Raw genomic sequence first — 13,113 nt, forward strand, 5'->3', positions numbered from 1 at the left:
TCCATGTAAACACCAAGGGGCTCGTTTTAATTTATTTTCTTACTAAATGTTTATTTTATTTCCTAGTTTATCATCTTTTTTTCTGTAAATAATAATGTAAAATTGTTGATATTTGATTTAAGGTATATTTGTATATGCATATATGTGTAATTAGCTAATTAAAGTATAGGTTTAAATGAATAAGGAAGCAGTTAATTAAAATTCAGTTACTTATTGACAAGAAGTGGGACTAAATAAATGTGTACTTCTCACTTCTTTTCGAATGTATAAACCAAGTCATCATGTGGTTAACCATTTCTTTTGCTGTTTTTATTGTCTGTAAATATTACCTTTTATGTCTGTGTGTTTGTTTGCATATATATAATTTCTCTATTTTCTTGATCATGTTTGAAATAGATTAATAAAATCTGATCTAAATCTAAAAAATAAATAAATAAAAATCACATCATTACATTTCTGTTTTTTTTCTTTTGTCAACTTATTTTCTATTCTCTTTTTTCCAGTTTCGTGTCAAACAGTGAACACAACTTTATGTGTATTTATTTATATTTATGTATATTTTGCGTTCTGAGCTTGTCCTCCAGTCCGGTGGTGGCGCTTGACTGCGGCATCGGAAACCACAGAAGAAGAGCCGATATCCGTACAGGCGAAGAAGAAGAAACACTGGCGTTAGCAATGGCGGTGATTTGGCAGCAAAAATAAACAATACCGCTTGCAGCTCGATGCTGTCTATATTATCGTCATTCATTTCATGTCACAGCTGGTCGTCTGAGGTCTATCCGTCGCAGAAAGGAAAAATCTTCCTCTCTTTCAGTGTCATTTGTAGGAGTCACTCCAGTGTTATTGTTGATACACAGTTAGCAGGAGCTGAAGCTATATTCTCATTGTTGAGCACTGTGACGTTGTTAACTATTTACTTATGCCCCGGCGTCATTTTCTGACCATTAACGATGCCGCTGGGTTTGAAACCATGCTGTGCTGTCTGCAAGACCAATTCCTCCTCGATGTGGAAGAAAGGAAACCAGGGAGAGATCCTCTGCAACAACTGCACGGCAAAGAGCAGCAGCGGCGGAGCATCAGGACCCTCCGTCTCCTCCAACACTCAGCCCAGCAATGGCGGGGGAAAGCAGGTTCGTTATTCTGTGTAAATGTGTCTTTTGCATGGTTTCTGTGTATCTGTTGTATTTTCAAGGTAACCTCGTTAAGTAGAGTTTACATACAGGTGTTAACAGCCGTGTATCTGAAGCTTGAATAGCACTATAACGGGCTTTGTTAGTGATAAATCCCAGAGCAGCGTCTTGAGACTTTGAGGATGTTTACTTAAAGGGGAACTTTACCCGTTTTCAAAATTCATGCATATTATTCCCATATATATTAGTAGAAATGAACAACACTCACAAATCCTAAAAATAGAGTGCTAAAACTCCAATCAGATGTCAGTCTGGAGCTGCTCTGTAGACAATGAATGAGGAGAGATGACACAGAGAGCACCCAGAGGAATCTTCTGAATATATGGATACATTTTGTGTCTCAAAACTGAAAACACGACAACAGAATAAAGCTCATCTTGTTATAATACGAAAAACAAACAATCTATGTGTCTCCCAGTCATTGTGCATGGAGCAGCTCCAGACTTTACCCTGTGACATCACAAATATGAGACTTAATTCTCTTGTTTTTGGCTTTGTGAGAGAGATTAGCTCATGTACCCCTTTGAATCCAGTGTTGATTGATAATTAGTAGATTTAACTACTATTATTATATATCCCACTGTCTCCTAATTTGGCCCCTCACCACAAAGGAAACCATTAAACCAACACCAAGACTATACAACACAGTTTACAAGTTCTACAAAAACCTTCCCCTTGGACTCACCGTTGCACTGAATCTCGATAATTGTTTACACTTTAAGAGGAATTAATTAAGAGGAAATGTGAAACATGAGCTTGTTTCAGCATTAGGAATGTGAACATGTGCTGCCCCTCTCTGATTTTTATCACTGTAAAAAGGCTGTCTTTGTTCTATGCACGATGTTGTCAAAAAAAACAAGCACTTAGAGGGACATCGCCCTGACGTTATGATGGACATATGTTTATTTGAGGGTGGGACAAATCAGGCTGAACTACTACTTAAATGTAGTATGTGATGCTCTTAGTCTAAGCAGGAGATCCACAGGAGGTCTGCGCGGCTGAGAAGCACCAAGTACAAAGCTCCGGCTTCTGAGAAGAAGGTGTCAACAAAAGGAAAGGGGAGAAGACACATATTCAAACTCAAAAATGTAAGTTAGAGATCAGCAAATTTCCTGATTTTTCCGGTTATTCTGCAGCACTATGACATTTTGTGTTTGACCCCTGTGTGTGATCTCTTTCTTCAGCCAATCAAAGCGCCAGAATCTGTTGCAACAATCATCACGTCCGAATCAGTATTTTATAAGGTATGACGTTTATTCTCAGCAAGTAAAAAGTAATGTCATGTTTCTCGCTCAGTATCAGGAGTGATTGTATCGTCATCATTTGAAAACATCTGATTTTTTTTCAGCAATTCTTCACCAAATTGCAGCTTCAGCTATTACTGTTGTACTAAACCTTCATCCTGTGATACACACGAGAGAAGCAGCCAGATCGTTGTCCTCATCAGTGTTCATGTTTGTATCTGCAGGGTGTATACTACCAGACGGGAGATGTGATCAAGGTCACAGACGAGGAGGACGGGAAGTCGTACTATGCTCAGATCCGAGGCTTCGTGCAGGACCAGTACTGTGAGAAGAGTGCTGCACTGACCTGGTTAATCCCCACGCAGGCCAGCCCAAAGGACCTGTTTGATCCGGGCACATACATTGTTGGTGAGCAATGAGAAATTTCTTTTTTTTTTACAATTTTAAGGCCATTTATGTGACAAGTTAATAACTGTCTGTTTTGTTTCAGGTCCGGAGGAGGATCTGCCCAGAAAGATGGAGTATCTGGAGTTTGTGTGTCACGCCCCCTCTGAATACTTCAAATCGCGGAGCTCTCCGTTCCCCACCATCCCAATCCGACCAGAGAAAGGCTACATCTGGACCCACATAGGACCCACACCAGCTCTCACTGTCAAAGAGTCTGTCAGTGGCAGCAGTTAACACAACTGTGATGTGGACTCAGTCTGTTGCTTCTAAACAGACATATGTACATTATTGTAATATAATGAAAACAAGAAATGGTTAACCGTAGCCATTACTGCAGATTGAAGGCGACTTGAAACAAAGGAAACCATGTGTAACCACATTTCAAACACGTTGTTTACACATTACTTTTGTATTTAGGTATAAACAAAAAAAAACAAAACTCTTTTCCATCATTCCTTTTGTCTGTGATTTTTTTCATAAAATGGTATTTTGTCATTTATTGAGTTGGTGTGTGGGGAGTAGACCAACATTACAGCGTTATTCCTTTGTATTTAATATATTTTTCCTTTTGTGAATAAAGCTGTAATAGCTTAATTAAGGCAACAGTAAGAGGTTTGCAAAGTTAAGGTGATGGTAAGTAAAGAATTGCAGTTCTCATGAGTGTTAAAAATGTCAGAGCATGTGAGATGCTGCAGTGCAAAGCAGAAATGGTGTGTTTGCTGTTTCAGCATCTTAATGTTTGACTCATTTACAGCTGAGCTGGCCGATGATGCTCTACACTGGTGTCTGTTAATCAAAGACTGGGAAATGATTATAGGTTGGCCATTTGGGAAACAAAAAATATGTGGTCAAGACATGTTTTGCACCTGAATGTGTTCTTGAGATCATACATATTATCTTAAGATTTTATTAAAAACTGTCATGGACACCCCTACAGTACTAACAAACAGTATTCCCAATTCATGTGAGCTGAAATAGAGCGCCATCAGTCTCGTGCAGGGATACATGTTCCAAGGTTGCCTGGCTGACTTTACTGGCAGGCCCGAATGTTTCCTCAAAAGCCCCAAATCTACGCTATTCCTAAAAGAAAACTAATACATTTTAGTAAATGTTCTTCTGTTGGCTTAATAGCTTGGATTACTGAAGACCACATTTACAGCAACATTGCTGAGGATCCTTGGTTTGCAATTAAAGCAGTTCAGATTATTATGGTATGGATTTAAATATGGCAGTTTTGTCAGTTAAACATTCATTCTGTGAACTCCCCTGTAGCACAATATGACAAACAAAAGGTGTTAAGATTAGTAATACTGAACTTCCTCACACCGTTGATGAGAGATTTAAATGGCCGCACACACTCGGGTCACTCCCTCACTGAACCACAGCTTTGTAGAAGATCTGTCTATCTTATTTGATGTGTTCATTATCAGATCAGTGATTATACCTCATAAGAGGGAGTCTTAAATCAGACAACCTGTTTCAGTTGGAGTCAGTGGAGGACGGCCCACTGAAGAGTCTCCCAGACAGGGGCTCCTATCTGCCCATTAATTAGATAATTATATAACTTATTCAATAACTTGAAGGCTTTTTTGCTCTTAACATTAGATAAGATGGATTTATATTAATGAAACTTATTTATAACGTGCAGGAAAGTAAGTTTAGTTTCTGACCATGTGTTTATTATAAATAGGGAATCTTCCAACAATAATTGCAGTTTCAACTATTACTGTTGGACTAAATAATAAAAGTAAAAAATCTAACAAACATTCATGCCAATAAAGCTGATTTGTATTTATTTAGCTTGTCAGGTCAAGATAAAAATTAAAATGTGACAAAAAAAAAAAAAAAAATTTATTTATTTGAACATTTTTAGTGGTTAAAAACACGAACTGTCCTGTCCTGTACTTTTCACCAGCAGGTGGCGGTGATCCCGTCAACGGCCGCTGATGACCGTTAAAGTGAAGAAGAAGAAGACATGCGTCACCGTTCAAAACAATACTTGAAGTTCCGCCTTGTGAGTCCGGCGCCGTGTCCTCATGAAGATGTCTCAAAACACCCCCGACAAAGACGACCAAACGTCAACTAACAAAAAAATCATCTCCCTCCCAATTTCCAGAGTGAGGCTGATCATGAAGAGCTCCCCGGATGTCTCCAGCATCAACCAGGACGCTCTGTTTCTCACCACCAAGGCGACAGTAAGCTGCAGTTTGACGCTGAAGCGTCGCTTCACTGAGCTCCGCCGCTTTATCTGCTCATTCATCTGCTAACTGGGGTTAGCTCGCTGCTAGCTGCGCTGATAACTCTGCGTGTAGCTGCCCCTGTTTTAACATTTGAGCTCTTTTTTTCTGTGAGTTTCTCTCCTCTGCTGACTTGTGCTGTGTTGTTGAAGGAGCTGTTTGTCCAGCACCTGGCTCTGGCTTCATTCAACAACGGCTCCGGCAAAGAGAGCAACTCTCTGTCATACAGCGACCTGGCTAACACCGCAGAGGAGACCGAGACTTTCCACTTTCTGACAGGTGAGACACGGACACAGCCGGACACACATGCAGGGACTGTCCGCAGCATGCAGCTATGACCACTAGCAACGCTTTGCAACTGAAATATTACTGTAAACATGGAACTTCTATAGTTAATATAGTTATGGATGATTATGGTCAATGATGGATGAAGTATTTTATTGCTATACTTGAGTAAAAGTACAGATATCTTACTAGAAAATGACTTTGGTGGAAATTAAAGTCACCTATTAGAATACTACTTGAGTAAAAGTCCTAAAGTATCTGATATTTACTGCACTTCATTATGAAAAGTATTTTTTTTATTATATTAAATGTCATTCGGGATGGAAAGTAAAAGTACAAGGAAATGCTGGACAACATACATACACATAACATGCACCAGTGTATATTACACTTGAGTTAAAATAAGCTCTTCATCACAACCCAAAAGATTTAATCATTTAAATCATTTTTTTCTAAACTCCCATTTCTTTGTTTGTCTGTCCAGCCCCTCCTTAGCCCCTCCCCTATTTTATAGTAATTAAGTACACAGTACACCAGTTCACATTTTATCTAGGAAATCCAGTGGAGTAAATGTGAAGTTTACAGAAAATTAAAAATTCAAGTAAAGTACAGATACTTCTAAAAAAATACTTAATTACTGTGCCACTGGTTATATTATTTAATTACTGTAATAAGGTATTACTACTTTATTATATTACACCATTAGTTATAGTATACACTCAGAATCAGATCAATCAGATCTCCACAAATTATCTGATGTGTTTATTTCTAGATCAGTGATTATACCTCATAAGAAGGAGTCTTAAATCAGACAACCTGATTCTCATGGGAGTCAGTGGAGGACTGCCCAAATATCAGAAATGCCTCTCAGTATAATATAAATAGAGTAAACAGCAACACAAACTTCTCCCTCTTAAAATAACTGTAAATCATCACCACTCAGTCTTTTTAAGAAAAAAACTTGATTATGGTAGGATTCATTGCAGAACTTTTGTACTAAACTGCATCAGGTTTTAGATCAGGGTACCATCTGAACTAAGCGTATATCTGTTTAATATGTTTTGGTTAATTATGCCACTGTGTGCAATCTTGCACATCACAGAAAAGGGCCGCTTCATGGCATTACTGCTCTTGTCTGGTTTCTTCATCCATACACAGCGTTTTTGGTGAATTTGTAGGGTCTTAATTGCCACAAATGTTTCCTCTAATTTCATTTATTTTAATTCTTTTTGTCAAAGTTAGTCAAACTCTTATCCGTCCAAGTCCACATTTCTGATGTTACAAATCTCGTTAACCCACAACTGATCCTAGTACTGTCTTTTGACTTTATACTTGGACTTAATGATGGCAAAATGTAGAATAAGGTAACCCACTCTCACAATCATATTCCCACATAGTAAATCCTCCTTATGCACACACCCACATAATAGTTACCTGTGTACTGAATAAGAAAAACACAATTTGTCCAAAAACAGACCTAAATTTGGTAAAAAATGATCTTGAAGTGGTCCTGAATAGTTTTCAGCCTAAGTGTTTGTTACCTGTAGACACCCTGTTATGTCCCAACTCTAAAAGGTTATTCTTCAAGGCCAACCAGTACTTTTTAATTAAACTATTCCTGTTTCACTGTAATAGACCCGTCATTGTTCATGTGCTGTTTATTTTTCTTCTTTAATAATGTAAACAGCATTTGTCATTGTAGAATCATTTGGAACTCACACTACAATCAAATATATATAAAGAAACAAAGTTGTGTAAAGTAAAATATTAAGTTGTTTAAATAGTAACTAACAAGTGTATTTTTCTACAAGTTGGCAGTGTCTTCTGGCTCTCGATAAAGACTTACTGCCACGCAAACTGGCACCACTTTTTTACTAGCAATAACTAGCAATAAAAGTTGCTGCAATTTTAATTATTTGCCTGCAGCAGTTTTTTGTTGTAACCTCACCTTCTTCTGGGGACAAAATCTTCTTTCAAAATCTGTTTCCACAACCACTCACAGCACTTCGCCATGATCAGTACTGCACAGCTGCAGTAAAAGGATAAAAAGTGACTGTAACAACGAGTTTGACACAGTGTAATATTCTCTTTTCATAGATATCCTTCCGAAAAAGATCTTGGCTCGAGATTACCTCCAATCTTTGGAGCAAATGCAAGAAGACGACGCTGACTTTTAAAAAGGACGCTGGGTAAATTTCACGTCTGGACAGATGTTATGAAATGTGAACGTCCTGTCGTTCATTGGGAGCACTGGCAGACGAGACACCCTAAACTTTCTCAGTGATGTTAAATACATTGACAGAGTCCAGCTTTAGGCTTCAGGGAAGACGTTAGAGGACATGGAACTGAAGGTTAAGTCAGGTAGTGAAATCACGTGATAACCTCAAAACACACGAACACACAGAGTCGTAGAGGAACATGAAATGTGCACAGCGTGTCTCAGATGAATAAATATAATCTTAATTTGCAACAAAAGGCCAAAACAAAGCAGCCTTATACGAATCATAATGCAACAACCCTCAAGATTTTGAACATTTTAGTTTTTCAGGAACAATTTTGCATTCAGCCTGTATTCTTAGACTATCTTTGAATGTTTTCTAGTATAGAGCTGCGATGATAAGTCAGTTGATAAGACGATCAAAAGAAAATTAATTGCCAACCATTTTGATCAATATTTTAATCAATTAATAGTTTCAGTCTTTTTTCAAGCAAAAATGTCAAACACTTGCTGATTCTAGCTTCAAAAATGTGAGAATGTCCTGCTTTTCTTTGTCTCTTGAGAGAGTAACTAATGTATGATGTAGTTAATCTACGGTAGTCTTTGGATTGTGGACTGTTGGTTGGACAAAAGAAGCTATTTGAAGATCTCACTTCGCGCTCTGTCATTTCTCGCATTTTTTTTGACACTTTATAGACTAAACAATCCATCGATAATGAAAATAATTGTTGCAGTTCTATTCTAATAGCAATGTCTTATGAATTTTGTGCTGGTTTTGCATGCACAACAATCAGGAGGAGTTTTTTTCTTTCAGCTTGCAGGCCTGTATGTGCTTACTCCAAGACCAACATAACACACAGCTGCCGCACAGATGTCTCAGCTCCTGAGTTATTGCCTGTAAAATATGATTGGGTGAACATTTTATTTTAGAGATGCTGCCAAACATTGATGTCAAAGTGAAACATGGTGATGTTACTGATTCTAAGTTATACGTGATAGTTATTTTTGGTCATGTTTAAGTAGTTTATCATAAATACTTGAAAGTTGTTGAATCAGAAGTACAAATACCTCTTTTTTTCCAGCTTAAATGCAAAGCAACTGAACATGCTGTGTCTTTCCAAATGAAAAAATTCACACTCAGCCTGGTAGGTGTGAATATTTAAAGTGTATATAGCAGCTGACCACCTACATATACAATGCATTTTCCTCATAAATTTACAACTGAATTGTTTAGATTTGATATTAAAATAAAGATTCGTGCTGTTTGATAACTATGTTGCGCCGCATGTATTTTACACCACAACCTTGGAGAGATAGATGCAGTTTATTAATGCTGAATGATGTGTTAAACAAGTAGATTATTTGGTTCCAAGCTACAAAAGTGTCTTGCGGTTTTTACTAGAGGCTGTTAGCGTGACTGTGAAATCTCCATGTAGAACATGTCTGCAAACTGGAAATATAAAACATGATTTAACAGCTAAGCTCCCTGACAATGTGAGGTTTAATGATCGCTGCTGATTTCAGTTTACTCGTTACTTTAAGGCACTTTGATGACACAAGATGTGCTCTGTTTCCGTACTACAGACTACCATAATCCTGAGCATGCATGCATTTGCTACATTGTTGTACAACACATGAATATATAAATACAGCTCAAATAAGACCACCGGTTATTGTCACTGTTGGATGAGTTTGTTGAGTCGAAACTGCATGTTGAGCAGAGTATTTTCTAAAGTAGAAAACTTATTCTCCAGGATGTTTGCCATGTGCTCTCTTCCCTCTATGGCGTTCCTCGTGTTGGCGAGATGCTCCTTCATGCTGAAAGAGACAACAAATGACAATTTAATGTCTTTCTGACATATTTACACATGATTTTACATACAATTTTATCCCACTCATATCGATATTGTCTCAATAGTGTAATCTCTAACTTTGACACAATACTGTGAAAAATATTGCTATACCATTTTTCAATACCACGTAGAAAAACTGCCAGAGGTCATAAAATGTATTTATTAATTTATTTATAACATGATGAAGACTTTTGTTTTTATGCTTGGTAGTACAGAAGGAGCAGAATGAAAATGCCGTATCGAAACAGTTTCAAATATGCAGGATCGATATGAATTGATAGATTGATATTTTTTACAACACTGACTCAAATTTTCAGTGGTCCAAATAACATGTATGTTCTCCCTTCTCACATCTAATAGAGAGAAAGAAAGCACTGAATTGCATTAATTCTCTACAGGCGTTTTGGTGCCAGAGCCTCGTCTCAGCCAGATGTCCCAACAGCTGACTGTTGGAAAACACTTAAAATGACTCAGCTGCTTGTCTGGATTTCCACTCTGTCGTCTTTGGCATTCAAGCCGCGTTATGTTTAGGCCAAACAAGTAACACCGATCCAGGCCTCCTGGCTGCCTCACTAACAATGATTTAGAAATAATCCCACAGCTGGCTTTGGATCAGGGTTTACCAGAAATTTAATTAATTTGTCTCTGCACAGTGGGGCTTGTAGCTGTGCTTTGTGACTGATCTCTGGAAACTATGGTTCTAATACGCGACGACAGAAAGCCAAACCACCATCATTAAATAAGAAATCAAGGGGTTTTATCCCCACTTCTTCGGTCAGTGCCCCCCAGTTTATTTTTTTAATTAAATGAAATGTCTCAATCCCCTCCTCACAGCTTTATCAAGCTCTTTATTTAAAGGTCTATTGCAGGCCTAGGACCCCTCAGCTGAAAGAAAGACGGAGTAGGGACTCTTATTGTATAAAAGTGAGTTGGATATTAAACTGTCCCAATATAGTAATGCATAGGGCGACCTAATTGCTATATATAACCATCATCTTTTATATTGCATACAATAAAACTAATAATAATTGGCAGATTAATATATTTATACATTGTGTGTTTCAGAGGTGGAAGTTTTTTAATGTCTCTTGCTTGAAAAGTTACAAAACAATCAATCGTGCCTCACAAGAATGTCCGTACAGTCGAAATAATAATACAGCTAACTGGCCAATATGTTTCAGTAGTACTTAGCTGTTAACTAGCTCGCCTCGCTCCTTTGGACGGGTGCCGCATAGTGTTTTAAAGGATTCATGGAAAACAGCCTATTATCAATGTTTTGTACTGTAATTTTTTAAAATTTATTTTTTTATACATTTTGTCCAATTTATCTTTGCTAACAATACTTTGGATTGTATTATTTTTTTTACATACTTTAATTAAAAAAACAAACAAACAAAAATCAACTTAAATTAAAACACAAATAAGTTTACTAAACAAAACTACTATATAACCACATGGCAGACTCTGTGGAAGAGGATCCTTTCTGTATGCTTCATTCTAAGGTCACGAAAACACAACATCTCTTATTTTCAGGTCTTGATACACTAATGAAAACATAGTCATGTATTTTATGCTACATTTCTGCCAATATATCGGCCCAATTCCTACACAGTGGACCTTTGATCCGTTAACTGGTCCCTGGACTTCAGTTTCTCACCTTGTGAGGACCCCCTGCTCCTTTCCCTCTCTCCTCTTCTCCTGCAGAGAGACAAATACGTCCTCCATGGTCTGCATAGTTTCTACCACACTCTGGTGGTCTGAGTGGATCCCCTGGACCTCCTCTCTGGCTTGATGCTCATAGGACATCCCTCCCTCCTCTACCCCGCTGGTGGTGGACACAGCCTGCAGGGCAGCCCTGTTCTGGAGAGCAAGCAGACGGGATTTGGCAAACTCCTTGGGGCCGGCTATGTTTTCCCAGCAGATTGCAGAGGACGGTGGCAACCAGAAACGCTGGGTGCAGTTGACTGGTTTTCCTGGGGTCTCTGTTACGAAGGGGCTGTCAGCAGGGAAACTGTTAAGCAGGTGCAGAAGAGATGATCCAGAGCCCCATTCCCAATCCTCAAAGTCTGGTTCCACAGACTCCTGTTTAGCAGGAAAAGAAGGAAGAGGCTCCGCTGCCCCTGCACCCTCTGCTGGGAGGTGGACCACCAGCAGGAGGGAGCAGGACAGGCAGAGCACGGCCCTGCTCACCGCCCCCTGGAGCATCTCCAAACTGGCTGAAATATAACATATGAGGCATGATCAGATGTGTGGAGCAATACACACACACACACACACACACACACACACAGAGCAGTAATGGCTGGAAAGTCCATTCCTTGGCATCATGACAGACCTTATCCGCTACAAATATTTTCCACAGTGGTCTTTTCCTGTGACAAAGCTATTGTTTTTTTTCTTCTTCACACAATCGGTCCTTTCTCAAAAAAAAGAAAAAAGACATTTTTAGTGACTCATATGGACAACATAAAATTATTTGCACAGTCCCATGCAATTTCTGGACAGACTAAATGCGGCACGTAAAGAGGGAATTGATATTTTGTGGGGCGTGTCCATTTATTATTTATGAAATTAAAAACCAAGGGTATCGGTTCCATTTGAAGAAACGCTTAAATTCCTGCATTCTAGATTTATTTTATGCACCAATTTTTGCATTTTTTGCATCAATTTATGGAGTATATGTCTTTAATTTTGTTCAAATAAAAGTCCTTTGCTGCTTTCAAGGTTTTTTTGCTGGTGATGGGGGGGTAGTGGTCCCCAGCTTCCCCTCAGAAAATCTACACCTCTGTTTATAAAGAACTGACGTTAAAGTCAAACTGTGTCAATCCGGGCAAAATGTCATTTCACCTTCAAAATAAAAGTGTAAATTATCATACGTTGAATAAAAACAATAAAAAGGTTACTTACAGCTACACTACTGCCACACAGTTATCCATTAACAATGTTTTTTCGGTCCAGTAATTGGCACATCTCTGAGAGGCTGCGTGTATAAATTAGTTTTTTATTTCTTATATGATTTCCGGATATTTTACTCTCACTTTGTTAGCTTGATGGTAGAAAACTTTAAAGAGTGACGGCGCACAGCAGCCAATACGCAACTCCTGACCGCTGCAAAAGCCTAAATTCATACAAATATTTCCCCTTATTTCCTCACATCAGTGTAACTCTTGTCTTGAGTGTGTATTGTGTCTTACCTTGCAAAGAAACGAACCCCAGCGACGGAGCTGTGAGAGCTGCGACGCTCCTCTGGTGCCTGAAGTCGTCGGAAAAAATGAGTCGTTGACTTGCAGCCTGTTACATGTGAATCACTATTTACTGGCACAGTAACAGCAGAGTCAGGAGTAAGACTTTTCCCCTCAGAGTCTGTGGAGTAAATTAGGGAAAGTCAACACAAAGAGCGTCAAACACTTGCAGTCTGCCTGGGAATGATCCCGATTTGCAAGTGCAAAAACACCAGACAGGCATGCAGGAAAGAAGCTCCGTTGCAGAGGTTTTCTATAAGTTTTCCTGCTTTAAAAAAATGTCAAAGCTGGATTGCACTTTTTTAAAAAAAAGTATTAATTTGCAGCTTTGTCCCTGTAAAGACTTGAAGCCAGTGAGTCTGTGAATGCAGTAGGTGTGATGCTCCTGGAATTTATG

At 38.6% G+C, this 13,113-nt stretch overlaps 3 protein-coding genes across 3 annotated transcripts; 2 read left to right on the forward strand and 1 right to left on the reverse strand.

Moving 5' to 3' along the window:
- Window positions 1-661: 661 nt before the first annotated feature.
- On the forward strand, window positions 662-3,330 carry gatad1 (GATA zinc finger domain containing 1). The gene is made up of 5 exons (XM_042506805.1): window positions 662-1,130; window positions 2,156-2,278; window positions 2,375-2,434; window positions 2,659-2,842; window positions 2,925-3,330. Exons 1-5 carry the CDS (start codon window positions 951-953, stop codon window positions 3,113-3,115), a joined length of 738 nt encoding a protein of 245 aa, XP_042362739.1. The 5' UTR covers window positions 662-950; the 3' UTR covers window positions 3,116-3,330.
- A 1,536-nt stretch (window positions 3,331-4,866) lies between these two features.
- On the forward strand, window positions 4,867-8,892 carry chrac1 (chromatin accessibility complex subunit 1). Its single transcript, XM_042507035.1, has 3 exons — window positions 4,867-5,076; window positions 5,271-5,397; window positions 7,501-8,892. The coding sequence occupies exons 1-3, from the start codon at window positions 4,918-4,920 to the stop codon at window positions 7,578-7,580; spliced, it is 366 nt and encodes a 121-aa protein (XP_042362969.1). The 5' UTR covers window positions 4,867-4,917; the 3' UTR covers window positions 7,581-8,892.
- A 34-nt stretch (window positions 8,893-8,926) lies between these two features.
- si:ch211-57n23.1 lies at window positions 8,927-12,858 on the reverse strand. Its single transcript, XM_042507036.1, has 3 exons — window positions 12,669-12,858; window positions 11,132-11,686; window positions 8,927-9,439 (listed from the first exon to the last, which is right to left on the reverse strand). The coding sequence occupies exons 2-3, from the start codon at window positions 11,677-11,679 to the stop codon at window positions 9,298-9,300; spliced, it is 690 nt and encodes a 229-aa protein (XP_042362970.1). The 5' UTR covers window positions 11,680-11,686; window positions 12,669-12,858; the 3' UTR covers window positions 8,927-9,297.
- Window positions 12,859-13,113: the final 255 nt, after the last annotated feature.

Source organism: Plectropomus leopardus, chromosome 18 (genome assembly GCF_008729295.1).
Source record: "Plectropomus leopardus isolate mb chromosome 18, YSFRI_Pleo_2.0, whole genome shotgun sequence".
Classification (NCBI taxonomy): Eukaryota; Metazoa; Chordata; class Actinopteri; order Perciformes; family Serranidae; genus Plectropomus; species Plectropomus leopardus.

Coding starts and splice junctions, on each gene's coding strand:
- si:ch211-57n23.1 (XM_042507036.1), bottom strand. CDS start 11,679: ATGCTCCAGGGGGCGGTGAGCAGGGCCGTGCTCTGCCTGTCCTGCTCC. Junction 9,440..11,131: donor GAGCAGGGGGTCCTCACAAG/GTGAGAAACTGA, acceptor TGTCTCTTTCAG/CATGAAGGAGCATCTCGCCA.
- gatad1 (XM_042506805.1), top strand. CDS start 951: ATGCCGCTGGGTTTGAAACCATGCTGTGCTGTCTGCAAGACCAATTCC. Junction 2,279..2,374: donor ACATATTCAAACTCAAAAAT/GTAAGTTAGAGA, acceptor CTCTTTCTTCAG/CCAATCAAAGCGCCAGAATC. Junction 2,843..2,924: donor TCCGGGCACATACATTGTTG/GTGAGCAATGAG, acceptor GTTTTGTTTCAG/GTCCGGAGGAGGATCTGCCC.
- chrac1 (XM_042507035.1), top strand. CDS start 4,918: ATGAAGATGTCTCAAAACACCCCCGACAAAGACGACCAAACGTCAACT. Junction 5,077..5,270: donor TTCTCACCACCAAGGCGACA/GTAAGCTGCAGT, acceptor GTGTTGTTGAAG/GAGCTGTTTGTCCAGCACCT. Junction 5,398..7,500: donor GACTTTCCACTTTCTGACAG/GTGAGACACGGA, acceptor CTCTTTTCATAG/ATATCCTTCCGAAAAAGATC.